The sequence below is a fragment of the Phocoena sinus genome, chromosome 3 (genome assembly GCF_008692025.1).
Source record: "Phocoena sinus isolate mPhoSin1 chromosome 3, mPhoSin1.pri, whole genome shotgun sequence".
In the NCBI taxonomy this organism is placed as follows: domain Eukaryota; kingdom Metazoa; phylum Chordata; class Mammalia; order Artiodactyla; family Phocoenidae; genus Phocoena; species Phocoena sinus.
In genome coordinates, this window is record NC_045765.1 from 96,049,409 (window position 1) to 96,066,904 (window position 17,496).

The 17,496-nt window shown below is 38.3% G+C and overlaps 1 protein-coding gene across 1 annotated transcript in view; it reads right to left on the reverse strand.

Moving 5' to 3' along the window:
- Positions 1–618: 618 nt before the first annotated feature.
- The window catches only part of FAM81B (family with sequence similarity 81 member B), a 50,320-nt gene continuing 33,442 nt past the window's right edge, over positions 619–17,496 (reverse strand). Inside the window, 4 exon segments of the mRNA XM_032626532.1 lie at positions 619–912; positions 2,609–2,804; positions 4,418–4,553; positions 12,688–12,794. Of these exon segments, the coding sequence (XP_032482423.1) occupies positions 779–912; positions 2,609–2,804; positions 4,418–4,553; positions 12,688–12,794 (573 nt within the window). The 3' untranslated portion in view covers positions 619–778.

Here is a 17,496-nt window from a genome sequence, read left to right on the forward strand (position 1 = left end):
GGGCACGAACCCGCGTCCCCTGCATCGGCAGGCGGACTCTCAACCACTGCGCCACCAGGGAAGCCCTATTGGATGTTTTTCATGGAAACTGTTGTATTCTTTTATTTTACATCGTTAACTCTTACTTGCTCATAATTCTGATACATATTGAATACAATGAATCAATATTTTAAATATGCATAAGTTAGACTTGCTATAAATATTGGAATTGTTAGAAAACTAAAACCTCTGGATGAGAAGTTGCAGTCTGACAGTTCATTTGACTGTTATCTGCCCTACAGACATTCCCTCACAGTTTAAGAACTATTTTGCACTAGTTGCTAATGCTTATAAATGGTTTCATATAAAATCAGATTTCTGGTTTCTTTTGAAAACTAAAATTTTTGGCAATAATGAATTTTATGCATGTAAATAATGGACTGGAACTGCATAGTTGCTATTATTTTTAGGTAAGTGGTTTCCAATTTTCCACAGTTTCTGCCATTCTTTAATATATTACACCAGGTCTACTTCACTCGTTTATGTACAGCATTCAGATTTGTGGGCAAATAAAAATATAAAACGCATGTATGGAAAGAAATTCCTTAATTTTTTCACTAATAAATTAATGACATAATAAAGCTTCTTTGCTTTATTGGGTTTCCTGGTGCATTCATCTCCTTAAAAAGGTGGTAAGAAATAGAAGCAATAAACATCCCAGAGATTTTCGCTTTCTTCTTCCCAACTTTTGCCAACAAACCACTCCACTGGCTGGTGAAAAGGAAGATGACTGGGCAGTTTATACTTCCTGGAGTTGCACTATCTTACGCTGCAATTTCTTTAGGTCCTTCTGTACTTTATATTTCTCTAAATCCATCTTTGTTTTCTGTATTCGTTGGAGGGAGTTGAGAGAGTCATGAATCGATTTAAATCCTAGAAGAGGATATGAAAATAGGTATACTGAAACTAAACAACGCATTGGAACTTTTAAACGTTTTAACAAAAGTTGCTAATCAATCCTGCCATAATTGATCATTGTTTAATTCAAAGCATATTAAATTCCATTAAGACCAGTCTAAAAATGTACAATAATTTATTTCTTGTATGTCATGAAGATGCATTAGCAACAGTGTTTCAACTTATATCTGGCTTCATTGTGAAAATTCAATTCCTGTCCTTCCCCTCCATCCCAATATATTACATAATGAAATAATTGTATATTTCAAGAGAGAAATTTAAAATATCTTCTTTCTATACACTTTGACAAGAAATTTGGATGATCTTTTTTTATTCTTCTTACCAGATTGAAGATAAAGGCCACAGATGAGATTTTAAACCTTCTCTGAAAGCAACCTGTTTGAAGGACCTAAGGAATGTGGTCCCTTGCTGGCTGCTCCCCTGCCCCTGGCCCCAGCACTTTGTATCTCTCTTATGCAAGTCTAGCCACTCATGACCACAGCCTACCAGACCTCAAGCTTCGTAGGGTACAGCCCATATCTTATTCACTGGAGGCTTTCACAGAGTCATTTCTCAACACATTTTTATTAAAGGCATAAAAGAGCAAACCGTTAGTTGGGAGTCCTCATTTGCTAAACTCACACTTAGTAAAACGCAGAAACAGGTAGATTGCCAATTGATCTTCAGTTCATCCTGGAGTTATACTAGAATGAGTAAATTCAACTTCTGGTAGCTAAGTAACAAGAAGGGCCCTGAAAGAATGGTCAATTGGGGCAGGATTCCTGGCCAGATAATTCATTCTTTTGATTCAGTGGTGGAAGTTGGTGGGGAAGGGTGGCGAGGGTCTGATTTCTAGGCAGGAAATGTTCCTTATATGCTTGGAACATCTGGCAGATTGAGACCATATCTTTCTAAGACACCTCCAAGGCATCTCCAAACAGGACCATTTCCATGAATTTTTCTGAGATCTAGAGGACAGAGAATGAGTTGGGGCTGCCTCTCGTAAAGGAACCTTCTGATTCGTGGTAATTCTCTCAGAATTGTGGCTCGGAACAGATGGTTGCTTCACAGCACCTGTCCCCCCACCCTCTCCAATCCCCCGTCCTTCCCTTTGACAAATTAGATGAGCCTTTCAAATTAATCCTCTTTGATGTTAGCTCAGCTTGACACTGCTGCCATTAGCCTATTTAAGAAGAAAAGCAGTCATTATACTGGACTTTCTTCATCTCTCTTTCTTACTTCTAAAGGTCAGTTCTCCAGTTTGACAACTATCCAGGCTCGTTACCTGCAGTTCAATGTGGGACATTTGATTTAGGCTCCTAATTTCATGATATACCCACAAATCAGGTCTTGATGATCTCCAAGGACTTTCCAAGTCTAACAGTTTTATGATTGTATGATCTTGGTTAAAAAAAAAAAAAAAGAAATTCACAGCAATGGCAAGCCTGTGACACTGCCAAGTGTGAATGAGAAAGGGAATCTACATATTCACCCACCTTCTGGTGGTATGCTGACATTCTATGGGATATTTAGGAAAGCTGGATTAAATACAAAGGATGTCACTTCGCTAATGACAAGTTTGCTCCCTGGCCATTAGCTCAAAGTAGAAAACCCTGAGGGACTGGATAGGAAAGGACTGACGTTCTTTACTTAATCAAAGGTATCTGCTCACCTGATTGATATTCATTCTGCATTTTCTCTAATTCACCCCAGATGTGCTTTTCCAGTTGGTTCATCTTTTTGGACAGTTTATTTTCTATGTGCTTTACTTCGTTTAGATCTGCTTCCTGTTTCTGCCTGTTAATGAAATTCTCTAATTTGCTTGAAAGCTTCAGTAATTTTTCTTCCGTTTTTTTTTCAGACATATCCTACAAAAGATATCATGTGATAAAGCTTCAGAACACCTTTGTGGATTTGACTTTCAGCTTAGAGAATGCTTTTTAATAAGTTTGGGTTTCTGTGCTAAACATGAGAATTCAAACCAAGTTCCCTTGTATCTAAAGCTATTCACAAGTGGAAGTTTGGCCTTTGTTTGGCCTTGTTCATTTGTAGTTTCTGGAATTCTACATGCTATGGGAGAAAAGAAAGGGCTGTGGTCTTTATGAAATGCCTGAGGATTTGGAATTTTAGCGTTTAAAGAAGTGTAGCCAAGGAAGGCGTTTTAGATACTGCTTGACCAGAGCTCCTTGGACGTGCTTGTGTGTTAGACGTCCTTATTCCCTCAAGCTGCCTATCTCTTCGTGGACAGGCTTCAGGTAGAAGTGCTTCTCTTAACCCTGCTGTCTATCAGAATCACCTGGCCCATAACTCCCCTACCAGCACCTCCCCACCTCCACAATTCTGATTTAATTGGTCTGCGATGGAGCCTGGGAATTGATGGCATTTAAAAGCTCCCCGGGTGATTCTGATGGGCAGCAGCTTGGGGGCTGTAGAGGCGGCCTGACGCTAATTAGCTGCTTTGCTCCTCCTGGCAAATGTAAATGCGGGCAATTTACCAGCAGGGCCTGAGACTGACTTGGCCCCTTTGATCCTCTTTGGTCCCACCTGCCTGAAGAAAGGGTGGATTCCGGTCTCTCTCTTCCTTGTGATGGGCGGCTTCTGCCTGCAGATGACCCTGTGGTCACCTAGGTCTGCCTAGAACTGGTGGAGGAGTCTGCCCAAATCCGGAGCGGGACCAACAGGCCCACTTGGCTGCAGATCTGACCACACATACTTCAACAGCCTGTCAGTGAGAAAGCTGTCACGTTTACCTCCCTCTCTTGGACTCCTGGCTTCTATCAGTTTGAACAACCTCAGGTGGGGTAACCGGAGCGTCGTTTACTGGCTGCCTAAAGCCCCTCTACTGAAGTTCCAGAAACATCTGAATCATCTGCAAGACTGGCAGCCACTGGTGAGACTCATGGCCCTGTGCTGCCCTGCCGTCAGGGCTCAGCAGCGTGCTGGCTGGCGTGGGAGAAGGGAGCCTGCGACAGGTCTCCTGTATGTCCCGGTCACCTCACCCCAAAGCGTGGGGGTGTCTCTACAAGGTCTGACCTGGAAAAGGAGTTTTGATAAACCTTTGATCTACCAGTGGATCTCCGGAGAGGTAAAACGACGTGTTTAAGGCCATTTTCAGGCTTTATTGTATCTAAGCATCACCCAGGGGGCTTGTCCGGGAGCACAGATTCCCAGGGAAGGCCCTGGAGGGTCTGATGCTTCAGCTCTGGGTTGGGACCAGGAATCTGTACTTTTAAAAACTCTCTTTGGGTTATTCTGGTACAGGCAGAGCCCGTTCTGAGAAGTGTGAGTTCACAGAGCGGGGTAGTAGCAAACAGGACCAGAAGACAGGCCTCTGGATTCCTATTCCAGTGCTAAGAAATCAGCGACTGGCGCAGGGAGGGTCACTGTGAATTTTTAAGTGTGGCTTTCGAAACTGCCTCGTGGCTCGTGTCTAGACAGTGGCCGTGCGGCTGGTAACTTCATGAGCAACCCAACCCCTTACCAGTTTCTCCTGCAGGAGCTTCAGACACTGATTTACATGGCCGAGGTGGGCTTGTTCACATCGGATGGACTGGTTTTCTGTCCATTTTTGATGGTTCTCCATTTCCTTATATAGGCTCGTTGAAAGGGCCTTAAATCTAGGGGGAAAAGTGGTTTGTTCTATTTTAATAAGTAAATTTAAACCTAAAGCCAAAATTTATTGAAAAGTCTGCAGTTTTTTCGGATGAGGGTCCATGTGCCCAGCAAGCACTTACGGGGTGATGGGGGGATGAGGGAGCACATGCTGTGTCCCTGCCCCAAGCTTGCGTTCAGCCCACCTGCTGACGACACCCATCTGCACAGCCCCAAATGCAAGTCCACACAGTGGCAGGAGCACACGCACGCAGAAAGGCCTGTGTCATCCACGCAGGCTTCCTCTCGGGGCCCAGGGCGCAGTGAGTGTGTGCGGAAAAATTACTTCGACAAGTCACTTAGCATGGTGTTACTCTATGGTAGAGGTTAGCACGCTTTTTCCGTAAGGGTTAGATAGTAAATGGTTGAGGCTTTTCAGGCCATGTAGTCTCTTTTGCAACCCCTCCGCTGCCAGTGCAGCGGGAAAGCAGCCACAGATGACACAAATTAGCCTGGCTTGTTTATAAAGAAACAATGAGCATGGCTGTGGTCTGATCAAACTTTATGTACACTGAAATTTAAATTTCATATAATATTCACATGTCATGAGGTATAATTTTCTTTTCTTTAAAAAATGATTAGAAAATGTAAACGCCATTCTTAGCTACGGGAAGACTGGCTAAGGGCGGTAGTTTGCCGAATCTTTGCTCTACAAGGGCCACTATGAGGTTGGGGAGGAGCTAGGCCAGAGAGGACTTGCGTTGTCTAGTAAAGGAGAGAACAGTCAGAGGGAGAAGCGGGGAGGGGAGAAAGAAGAGAGCCCTAAAAGGAATCTAGGGAAGCAGAGGGTCCAAGGGAGACACTTCTTGGCCGTCATCTCTGCTTTAGGCAAAATCTTCAGTAAAGTCCCCATGGTCACCAGTGGATCTCTGTGAGTGGATTCTTTTGGGGGTGTTGGGGGGACTTAAAGAGTTGCTGAGTTACTCATATGAGGCAAAATCAGAAATAACAAGAGGTGTGCAGGAAGGAATCGCTGGCACCAAGTTGATGCACCCTAGGAGTGTTAAATAACAGAGAACGAAGGAGTCTCAACAACAGAGGTAGATGGTATTACAGAGGTTAAAATGATTGGAATCATGTATCAGCAATTTGAAAATTCACTGTGGAGAGGTTGAGAGTGTGAGAGGGGAATCCTCATCTGAAATGACAGAAATACGGGATTGAGAAGAGGTGGGAGGGGGACTGGCAAGTAGTTTGTGTGTATGTTTTCTGCTTGGGACTTGCTCTTGGTAAGAAGTTAATTTCAGACTCCCTTTTAGACTAGGCTAAATATTAGATTGGCAGGAACAATGCATGTTGTTTGTTGTTGAAAATATTCAGGACTCCCTTACAATGTGGGGTGACTTGAAATAATTTACTCTAATGATCAGGAAAAGTTACACGCAGCTAATTTAACTTGTGATATTTATCACTGGAAATTGCCTAAGGCATGCTGGACATATACTGCATGGATACACTTCTTTAGCTCTCCTGAAAAAGTGTTTGGACTAATAGTTGGAAAAGACAAGTTATGTGAGGCCACTTCCATTTTTATTTAGACTCTGGGTCACTCTGCAGTGTCTGCAGACATTTTTGGTTGTCACAAATAGGAGGTGCTACTGACCTGTGGTGGGTAGAGGCCAGGATGCTGCTAAACATCCTACAGTGCACAGGGCAGCTCCACAACTAAGAATTATCCAGCCAAAATGCTAATAGTGCCGAGGTTGAGAAACTCGGATTTGGATGATGAAATCAAGGAATGGAAAGGTAGTTACTTTTCCAATACTTATATTTGTTGCAGTATGGTAGTTAAATTCCGATCTTCATTTTTCACCTAGAAGACGTACCTGATGCAGATGAGTATCTCAACATTGAAGAAGGTGAAGTTGGTTACTCTTCCGGTTCTTAGTCTAATCATGACTTTTAAACACTTGTGCTGCTGGCTAACAACAGGTGTTGGATCTCAGACAAGTAAGCCCCCAGCTGATAGGTGGACAACCTCTTTTTAGCCAACTGTTACCTCTATCTGGAACATTTTTCTTTGGAATATACAATGGCTCCTGCCCTAATTTCATTCAGATTTATAGTCGAGCACCACCTTATCACAGAAGCTTTTCTTGTTTTTGACAACATTAAAAAAAAAAAAAAAACTTTGTCCAACCTGACACTCCCTATTCCTTTACCCTTCTTTATTTTTCTCCAAAATGCTCATCGTCATGTGATATATATCATATATATATATCTTCTCCACTAGCACATGAAAGCAAGGATTTTGCTTTGTTCATGGCTGTGACGAATGCCTGGAATATAGAAAGTGCTCAGTTAAGTAGAGGTTGAATAAATGATTTATTATTTTTCATTGAATACCTTTTATTAGGGCCGTTCACAAATAACAAATCATAGACTTATCAAGCTATTTAGAGACATAATCTTTGATTTTCATCTTCCCTGGTCTCTGGTGGAAGAATTAATTAATAGTGATGGTTAAGGGGGACAGTAAATCTCCAGATCACTAAGAGGTGGCTTTACAATCAAGAATCCGTCCTTCAGTGCTCACCTTCACTGTGTAAATAAATGAGAGCATTTACTCTCATCACTGACAAAATATTAAAATCCCTCTGAAAATCAAGGAACCATTAAATGTACCCAGGTAATGTCTCTAGAAGGACATGGCAGTAATTGAAACTCTGAAATTAAAATAAACCATAAAGACTGAATTACTTCTTATGATCCTTATTACAAGGTTTTGCCTGCAACTGGAGACTCACTTTGCTGATAACAATCAGAAGTCAGATTCTGTCTGCTGGTAGTTTATTAAAATATGAAAGCATTATTTAAAAAGCATTCTCCTTGAAAGGTATAAAGGATAAAAACAGGTTTATGTAAATCTTTGTCTCTTTATACTTTTTCCTAACATAGTGGACATGACTTACTATGTAAGAATGATTTTTCTGTTAATTATAACATAGTTATTGTGTTAACTGTATGTTAATTTTAACATACAGTTAAAATCTCAATAGGATGAATTTATCTAGTATGACGCTCACATTTTAGTTCCCAAATCTCCTATACAAGTGGTTATGGGAGCACTTCAGTCAGATATAGTTAGATACAGATAGGTAGCTAGGTAGATAGATGGATAGGTAGATAGATTGATAGGTAGCTTTTTCTGTCCTTTTTCCTCAAAACACAAGTGAGACTTTTAAATTATAACCAGAGACCTCACTAGGATAAACGTGAGATAAAGGCTGGTTTTTTAAAAAAATTTTCATACTAATAGAATCAGGTTAAAATGTACACCAAGTTCAATTATAAGGGAGAAAGTTACAGAAAACTAAAAGAAAATTTAACGGGGCTCTATAGACATAACCGGAGCCCAGGGTAGAGAGCTGTGGCGAGAGTGAATGGTGAGGGCAGAGTATGGGGCTTGGAACAAATATTCCAGTGACCTCCCTGGTTCTGGATGACATACATAAATGAGGACATAGCTCCATCCTGGGCTAGTTTTACCAGTTCACTTATGTCTCAAACCCAGTTGTCTTGCATTCAACAATCTGTTGCATGAACTTTTTTAGAAGACGTGAACATTTTGAATTCTTGGAAACTGTTACTATTACCAGGCTCTCAAGAATTCAGATGGTGGTTCTAACCAAATTGGAATATAAAAAGATTTAGTGCTCTTTGATGGGCTGTAAACACAGAAGATGTTTTCATTTTTTGTAATCATATCTGAAAAAGGGCTTTAGACTTGGTACTATTGCTTCTTTAGAGATTGAGTCTAAGAGTCTTAGTTTCATGTCAGAAGCAAGAAATAAATTTCAAGAAACTCTTTTTTTCTACTAAGTTTATACCAATATATCTTAAATTAATTTCTTCTCAATGTTCTGTGATTTCTAATTAGTGAGACTAATTAAAAAGCAATTCCGGGGCTTCCCTGGTGGCGCAGTGGTTCGGAGTCCGCCTGCCGATGCAGGGGACACGGGTTCGTGCCCCGGTCCGGGAGGATCCCACGTGCCGCGGAGCGGCTGGGCCCGTGAGCCACGGCCGCTGAGCCTGCGCGTCCGGAGCCTGTGCTCCGCAACGGGAGAGGCCGCACCGGTGAGAGGCCCTCGTACCGCAAAAAAAAAAAAAAAAAAGCAATTCCGACTCCACTCTGATACAAAGACTTTTGTTAATTGTTCATTCTAAATTGTACTTGAGTTTAAATATCAGTACCTTTATAGCCTCATACCATCATAGTTTTGAGCACATGTGATTTTTCCCTTCCCTAAATTTCTGTAGCACAGTTAGTTTACTATAGTAGGTGGAATTATGAGATGGAGACATCACAAACTGACAAACATAACCTGAGATTTGGAGTCAGAGACTTTCTAGCTGTGTGACTTTGGGTAAATTATTTAATTTCCATGACTATAAGTTTCCTTGTTTTTAAAGATAAGACCCAGACTGCAGAGCTGGGTGTACCTGCACATCTTGAGCACTTGGGGATCGGTAGGCATTTAAAAATGACAATGAATATTATTTCTGCCTACTGATATATCTCATTTAACACCATCTCAACTTTTACTTCACCTGTTATGAGCTTGTCACTTATTTATGTGTTTTCTCCCCCACTGTATATGGCCATGATTATGTCTTTGGATATTCCAAAACACAGCTTACATATTATAGGTGCTCTAAACATACATTCATTCACTGGCTTCTATTTGTGTCTGAATGTGCTGGGTGTGAAGGATACAAAGATAAATGAGACAGGTCCTTGCTCTGGTCCACTTTCTACTGTGGTAGCATTTTCAAAGCTGTGTGGTAAGGTTTGACTCTATACATTTGCTTCATTCACCAAATGCTTTTTCTTATAAATCACTATCAACTGAACAGCGTCAGCAACAAGAGCTATCCAGGGAGTGACTGGTCGGTGCTGACCTGCCCACCCCTTGCTGAAAGACAGCCGTAGTTCATGATGGCTGAGACTCTTGCTCTATAAGCACTCAGTTGTCAGCTTAGGACATTACTTAGCTGAACATCTGACTAAGGCCCTTCTGGAAAGAGAAGGCTCAGTGAAGGGGTCCAGATGCCCAGCCTGTGCGTTTCCTTTGTCAAGTCTAGTGATCAGTGCCGAAGTCCCAAAGATTCACTAGAAAACCCCAAGACAGTATTGTGGCTTTTAAGTTCAATATAAAATATGTTCAGTTGACCATTAAACTTGAATTTGTTAAAGTTTCTAAATGGGAAAATTGCTCAGTTAAACTTACACTTTAATGTTATCAAAAGCGTTTAATCCCTTTGTTCAGAAACAGTTGTTTCTTAAAAAAGTAAAGCAAATTCTATATACCGCATCCACTTTGCTTTGAGAAGTGCTCTGATTGAAAAGAAGAAGAAGAAGAAAAAAAGAGGCCTACCTGCCTTACTTTTCTCTTTGAGCAAAATACTTTGCAATACATAGCTCAGTCAAAGGGTTAATATCCCTAATGTGAAGGAATCCTGCCAATTGATAAGAAAGTGATGAAGATAAATGGTAAGAATGGGCAATTCACAGAAAAGGAAATTCAAAGGGTGAAGGGAATGCAAATGAAAACAAGAGATGCTATTTTTTATCCTTTAATTTTTTGTATCCTTTAATTTTATCCTTTAATTTTTATCCTTTAATTTTATCCTTTAATATCCAAATATTAAGAAGACTATCCATCGTGGATGAGAATGTACAGAAAGGTCTTCTCATGCATTGCTGATGTGAGTAAATTGCTACAACATTTTTAGAAAGAAATTTATCAAAATTAATGAAAACATAAACTCTGACCTAAGAATCTTGCCTATAGAAATAAAAGCACCTATATCTAAGGAAATTTAAAGATATGCACACAATAATTTTTGTTTGTGGTAGCTATAAACTGGAAAGAATCTATGCATCAATAAGATAAATGAGTAAATTAATTATGACATATCTGTAAGTTAAAATATTATGCAGCTGTAAAAAATAACGCTAGAAAAATATTCACTGATCTAGAGAGAGATATCCAAGATGTCCTGGAAAAACACAAATTATTGAGTAATGTGTGTAGGATTTATTTTAAAAACCCATGCTCTCTCTTTGTATATAATGTATGTTATATATGTTATATATGTATATACATAAAATCTCCCTTTTCTGTTACATATTTATATTAATGAGGGGGAAAGTGAGGAAGGATACACCCCTGGTGTTAGCACTGGTTACGTTACGAAGCTTGAATGGTGACCTCTATTTTCAACTTTGCCTTATTTTATTTGTTATGATGAATGCATATTACTTTCTAATTTAAAAGAGTCAATTGTGTAATTGAATTATTAGAGCTTATTAGTGTTTGCCTGGGGAAAAAAATCTCGTTTATAAGTTCACTACTACCTACTGTAATACTAATGAAATTTTAAGACTTCATTATTTCAAGTGAGAGAAAGATTCCAGTTCATACTGTTACAAAAGTGTCCAGATGCAGATTTAACTATTTAGATGATTCATCTGTAAGCCGATTTCCCACTGGACTGCAGGTGGAAAAAGTATGCAGCACCTGCAGTGAAGCAGTCAGCCCTAGATCTCAAACATTTCCTTTTCCCCTCTTTTCTATTTGTTAATATTCTTGATCCCTTTAAGCCAGTCTTCCACTCCAGATTATAAGTCCCTTTCCTCCCCCAATAAAATCCCTTCTTAAATTATACTTCTAGAAACAGTTTACTATTCTATTTCTCCTTTGGACACTTTTCTCTATCTTAATTCTAAGCTAAAGGGATTAGATCAATCATGGCACAGATATTTACTGAGCACCCTCATTGTGCTAGAATTTAAGAACCTGCTTTTTTAGAATATGAAGAAAGTAGGTATTTTCTGTTTACCCAAGACACGTACTTCTCTGAGTTTTAGTGATGACTACTGTTGTTCATCAATTTCTAAGACACACGCTTTTCCTAACTTAACATCTCTGAAATTGGGAGGTGTCATAAAATGATAGCATGCTATGGTTTAATTGTTAGCTTCATGTCTTAGAGGTACAAGAATGTAATGGTATATCTTATAGTCAATGGCACTGGGATTTAATGAAATATGGTAGAGATGGGGGAAAATGGAGAAAGAGTATACTCAGAATATGATTTGACCAAGGCATTAAGCTCAAGTGATGTGGGACAGAGAGGAAAAGAACAAGAATAGAAGGAGCAGTAAGGTGGTATCATCTAAGTGCCTAGAATTTCCCTTTGCCTGAACCATGGTGTCAGGAAATGGTGGTCATTTAAATAAGAAAGGAGGATTTGAGGATAAGGAGGCCAGTAATCTGAATGTTTGTGGCATCTTGTCTCCTTAGTTGCTCTCTCCATTGTATAGGGGAAAACTCGGTGTAATGTGGGATAGAGACCAGTATTAAAATAGGGATACTGTAAAGGACTAAGGAAAGGGTCTTAGAAGAAATCATTAAAAAAAGCTTGTGAATCAAAGTCTTTAAAAAATTATTTGATAGGGACTTCCCTGGTGGCGCAGTGGTTGGGAATCCGCCTGCCAGTGCAGGGCACGTGGGTTCGAGCCCTGGTCCAGGAAGATCCCACATGCCGCGGAGCAACTAGGCCCGTGTGCCACAACTACTGAGCCTGCACGCCTAGAGCCCCTGCTCTGCAACAAAGAGAAGCCACCGTAATGAGAAGCCTGTGCACTGCAATGAAGAGTGGCCCCCACTCGCCGCAACTAGAGAAAGCCCGCGCACAATAATGAAGACCCAAAGCAGCCAACAATAAATAATAAATAAATAAATATTTAAAAAAAAAAAAAAATTATTTGATAATCTTGTGGAATCAGTGTATGTTCAATAGTGCTTTACATTGAGGCATTTTAATGTACAATTGATAAGTTAAAATTATACTCTATCAGAAAGTATCATTTTATTTGAGATATACAAAAAAAGAGAATGACAAATTAATATATATATTTTAAAATTAAGAATATTGTATAAATTAGTGTAAAATATTCTCTGCATCAGTTTGTTGCTTTAATTCTTGGACAGGTTCAAATTCCTGGGATAGGATTTTATTTAATGCCAATGCTTTCATTAAGCAAAACACTTTGGAATGCATTAAACAATTAAAAAGCTTCCATTCACTTACTTGAACTCCAAAAGGTTCATTTCTTGGTGATAATCCCCCTGGACCACCTTTAAATTTGAGATTTGCTCACAACTGGAAGCCTCTATCTTTCCTAAGAGCTGCATTACCTAATGAAAGTACAAAAGGCAGATTTTTTGTGTGTGAACAAAACCACTAGCACTTACGTTAATTATACTTTATTCCTAAAGGAGCCCAGAATAAAAGTCCAGCTTTGAGCCTAAAGCATGTCTGCGTTTGAAAATTATTTTTTTTCAAAGGAACGATTCAACAGTTATAGCACTATCTTCAGGGAAAGAATAGGGGAGTGTTCCATTCTGCTGTCTATAATATTCTTTCTGATAATAGATTACCTGATGATGTGACAAAAACATGCTATTGACATTAGCTTATCAGTTTGTTAATTTGATTATTTCTTTACTTTCTGTCTCCCCAGTTACAATGTAAGCCACTCTAGCCTGTATCACCACTGTATCCTCAGCGCACATTAGATGACCAATGGTAGATGCTCACCAAATGCTATTGAATAAATGCTTAAATGCACAATTGGGCTCTGCAAAGAAAACACCTGAGTGGTCTAAGATCAGGCCTCGGGAATTTCCAGGTAGGATTCTGACAGGAGCGCAAGTAAATCCCAAGTGAAATGACTTATGGCATTTTAAACATAGGAAAAAACAAGCTCATGTTTGGAAGTTAGGGTAAAAGCGCCTTCCACATTGCTGGAAGCATTGAAGAAGTTCTTTAGGTAAAAGGACTGGATTGGGAAACAGATGCATGATTATGCAGCCCATAATCATGTCAAAAGTAATCGCTGTCAAGGGGAATGAAACTACATGATTGCTTTTGACCAAACTCAACTGCTGAAAGAGATGGTCATGTGGGGGTGAGTGGGTACTTAAAATCCAAGTTCTCTTAGAAAAGAAGGAGGTGAATAATGGAAGGATTTCATTGTTGGGTGGGCAACCAACAGCACACGATTGGTTATTTATACGAGATACAGGCTACTTATAGAAAGTACACTCAAAAGCAGAGTTGTTAACAATGAAGCATGGGCAAATTAAGCATGGCCAAAGCAAAGGAAAAGAAACAGGCAGAGCAACATCATTAGATAAAATGTTATTCAAGGCAAAATACGTAAAAAGGAACAAAGATGATCATTTTACAGGTAAAAATCATTCTTTCTAAAATACACAGTGAAAAATAGTTTTGAAACTTTACCTTATATATTGAGCAGTTGTAGAATTACAAGGATAAACTAACAGAGACAATGTATTACAGATTTTAAATGACTTCTCTTGACTTACTGGTCAAATAAGTAAAATATAAATAAGTATATAAAAAGATAGGACAAATATAGTTTATTTATATATTTACATGCCAAACAATCAAACTTGCAAACAGAAAACACTCATTCTTTCCCAGTGCCCACTGAGCATTTACAACTAAGTACACATGTGACTACAAAGAAACTCTCAAATTATTCCAAAAAGCAGGAAAAGCAACTAACTACCTTGCATTTAAACTAGAAATAAATAAGAAAATTATAAAGAAACAATCTAACCAGTTGAGTAAAAAAAAAACTTAAAAAATTCTATTGTTTAATTCCCCAGTGTTTCACATGAAAATGTGCCTCTCAGGTCACCTACAATAAAGAGCATATTATGGCCGAGGGCCTTGACTGCTGTGCTCAAAACCCATCACCATCCCTTTCCCACCAAATCATCAGGCCCTGACACTTTCAGAAGTAAAGCTACCAAATCCTTAATGAATAGATAATTATAATGCTCTTTAAACTGTTACAGAGTATAGAAAAAGAAGAGAAATTTCCAAATTATCTTAATCAAATCAGTGCAACATTGATTCCAAAATCTGAAAAAGATTGCACAAAAAATGCCCCTGGAGACTAACCTCATTTGTAAACATTGATGCCAAATTCTTAAATAAAATATCAGCAAATAGTGTTCAGCAGCCCAATGGAAAACACATCATAATCAAGTGCAACTGATTCTTTTTTTAAAGTAAGGATGGTTTAATAATAGGAAATTTAAGGCTTCCCTGGTGGCGTAGTGGTTGAGAGTCCGCCTGCTGATGCAGGGGACACGGGTTCGTGCGTGCCCCGGTCCGGGAAGATCCCACGTGCCGCAGAGCGGCTGGGCCCGTGAGCCATGGCCACTGAGCCTGCGCGTCCGGAGCCTGTGCTCCGCAACGGGAGAGGCCACAACAGTGAGAGGCCCACGTACCGCAAAATTAAAAAAAAAAAAAAAGGGAAATTTATTAATACAAATAATTATGCTAGTATAGGAGAAAACTCAGATTATTTGCACAAATGCTACAAAGTTATTTAACATAATTCATAATTACTTTTTAAAATTGAGATATGATTGACATTTAACATTGTGTTAGCTTTAGTTGTAGAGCATGATTTGATATAGGTATATACTATAAAATGAGCACCGCAATAACTTAACATCCATCACCTTACAATTTTTTTTCTTGTGATGAGAACTTCGAAGATCCACTCTCTTAGCAACTTTCAAATACACAATACAGTATTAACTATAGTCATTATGCTGTACATTATATCTACAAGACTAATTTATTTTTATAATCTTTCTTGATTTTCAAAACCTTAGTAAAATAGGAACAATTGCGTATTAAACACACTTATTGAGAAAACTTGCTTCCTCCATCACAGGAGAGACACTGGGAACATTTCTGTTAAAGTCAGGAACGAGACCAGGATGCCCGCTATCGCTGCATTACTATTTAATATTGCACCAGAGTTATTATTCAAAACAATTAGAAAAAAGAGAAATTATGTGTATAAAATGGAAAAAGATGAGGTCAAATTATTATTGTTTAAAAATCATATGGTTGTGTGACTGGAAAAACCAAAACCAACTGAAAAATTATTATAATCAAGAGAATTCACTGAAGTATAAAATTAATACAGCCTTTATAACACACAACTAACAACTAGTTATAAGATATAATGAAACCCCCATTACAGTAAACTAAAAAAAAAGATGACGAAATCTCAAAATACATTTCAGGTGTTGCCTAACCTACATGAGGAAAATTTGAAACCACTCCTGAAGGATATAAAAGTGAACCTTGAACAAACAGGAAGTATGCTGTGTTCTTGGATAAAACACTCAGCATTATGACTATATCAGTTCTAAAATTAATTTATAAATTTAACATGATTTCAATAAAAATTAAGGCAGAGTTATTTATTTATTTGCTGGAACTAGACAGGCTGATTTTAAAATCATATGCAGAAACAAACAATTATCACCAGGAAAAGGGAAAAAGGAAAGCAGTGGAAGGGACTAGCTCTACCGGATAGTAAAAATACTACAAGGTCTCAATAATTAAAATAGTAATTAAGACACATCCTATTCTAGGGAAAACTCCAAACTCCAAGAATTTAAATATAAACAATAAAGCCATGAAAGTGCTTGAAGAAAATATGAGCAATTCTTTCAAGCCTTTGTGTGGGGAAGCTCGGTCTAAATGTGACTTAAAATTCCAGAAGCCACATACACAAAAAAAGACTGATAAATTTGGCTACAAATAGAGAACATATGCATATCAAAAGTCAAAAGACAACACACTGGAAAAATGTATTTGCAGCTCATATCATCTCCCTAACATATAAAGAGCTCCTAGAAATTGAAAAGAAAACTAACCCAATAGAGAAATGGATAAAAGCTATGAACAGACAGGTCACTGGAAAAGAAATACAAATAGTTCTTGAATATATGAAAAGATGTAATAAGAAAGGCTAATTAAAATACAGAGATGCTATCTTTTTCTTTTAAAAAAGGGCAAAATTCAAAAGTCAAACACTCATTGATGAGGCAATGGGGATATAGGACATTTTATATATTGTCGGCGGATATGCAATATGGTAAAAGCCCTGCAGAGAGCAAGATCTTTCAAAATAACAAACACAGGTACCTTTGGCCCAGCAATCCCACTTCTGGGTATTTATTCTACAGACATACCTACAGACACACTAAATAACATAAGTGCAAGATTATGCATTGCAGCAATGTTTGAAAAAGCAAATTAGTGAAAAGAATCCAAATGTTCATCTGTGAGAGAGTGGTTAAATGAGCCATTATACACAGAGGAAGAGTACACAGTTGTGAAAAAGAATGAGGAAACTATGTATTGATAGGGTGGATCTCTAGGATATGTTGGTTTAGTTAAAAAACCAAACAGGTGCATAGTAATACACATGTTTTGTGTAAGAAGGAAAAAATATATATATTTGTATTTGCTTGTATCTTTTTAAAGGCATACTGAAAGGATTCACAACAGACTAATAAAAATTGTTACCTGTGAGGGGCATGAATGGTTGTGATAACTGGTGACAGAAGTGGGAGTGAAAATTCTTGGGGTGTATTTTCTCATATAGTTTTGATTTTGAATCATATGTATGTATTATCTTAGAAAAACTAAGGAGAGGGAACTAGAGTCTAATATCACCTTTGAAGTTAGATGCAAAATTAAATACTGAATTATTACGAAGACTGTATAGCTTTCATTATAGAAATTCCAGAATGTTTCAGCATTGGGAAATGCTCTGACATAGCACATTAGAAGGCTGAAGAAATAAATAAGCTAACAAACAGAAAGCCAAACCAAAACACAACCATGCTGAGTTAGGCATTTGTTAATGTCCAAAAGGTGTTTTATAAAATTAAATGTTCAGTTCTAATAAAAACTAAGTAGGATTGATGGATACTTCCTTAATTGTTGGATGCTTACTTAATACTTCCTTAATAAGTCTGATAAAAATAT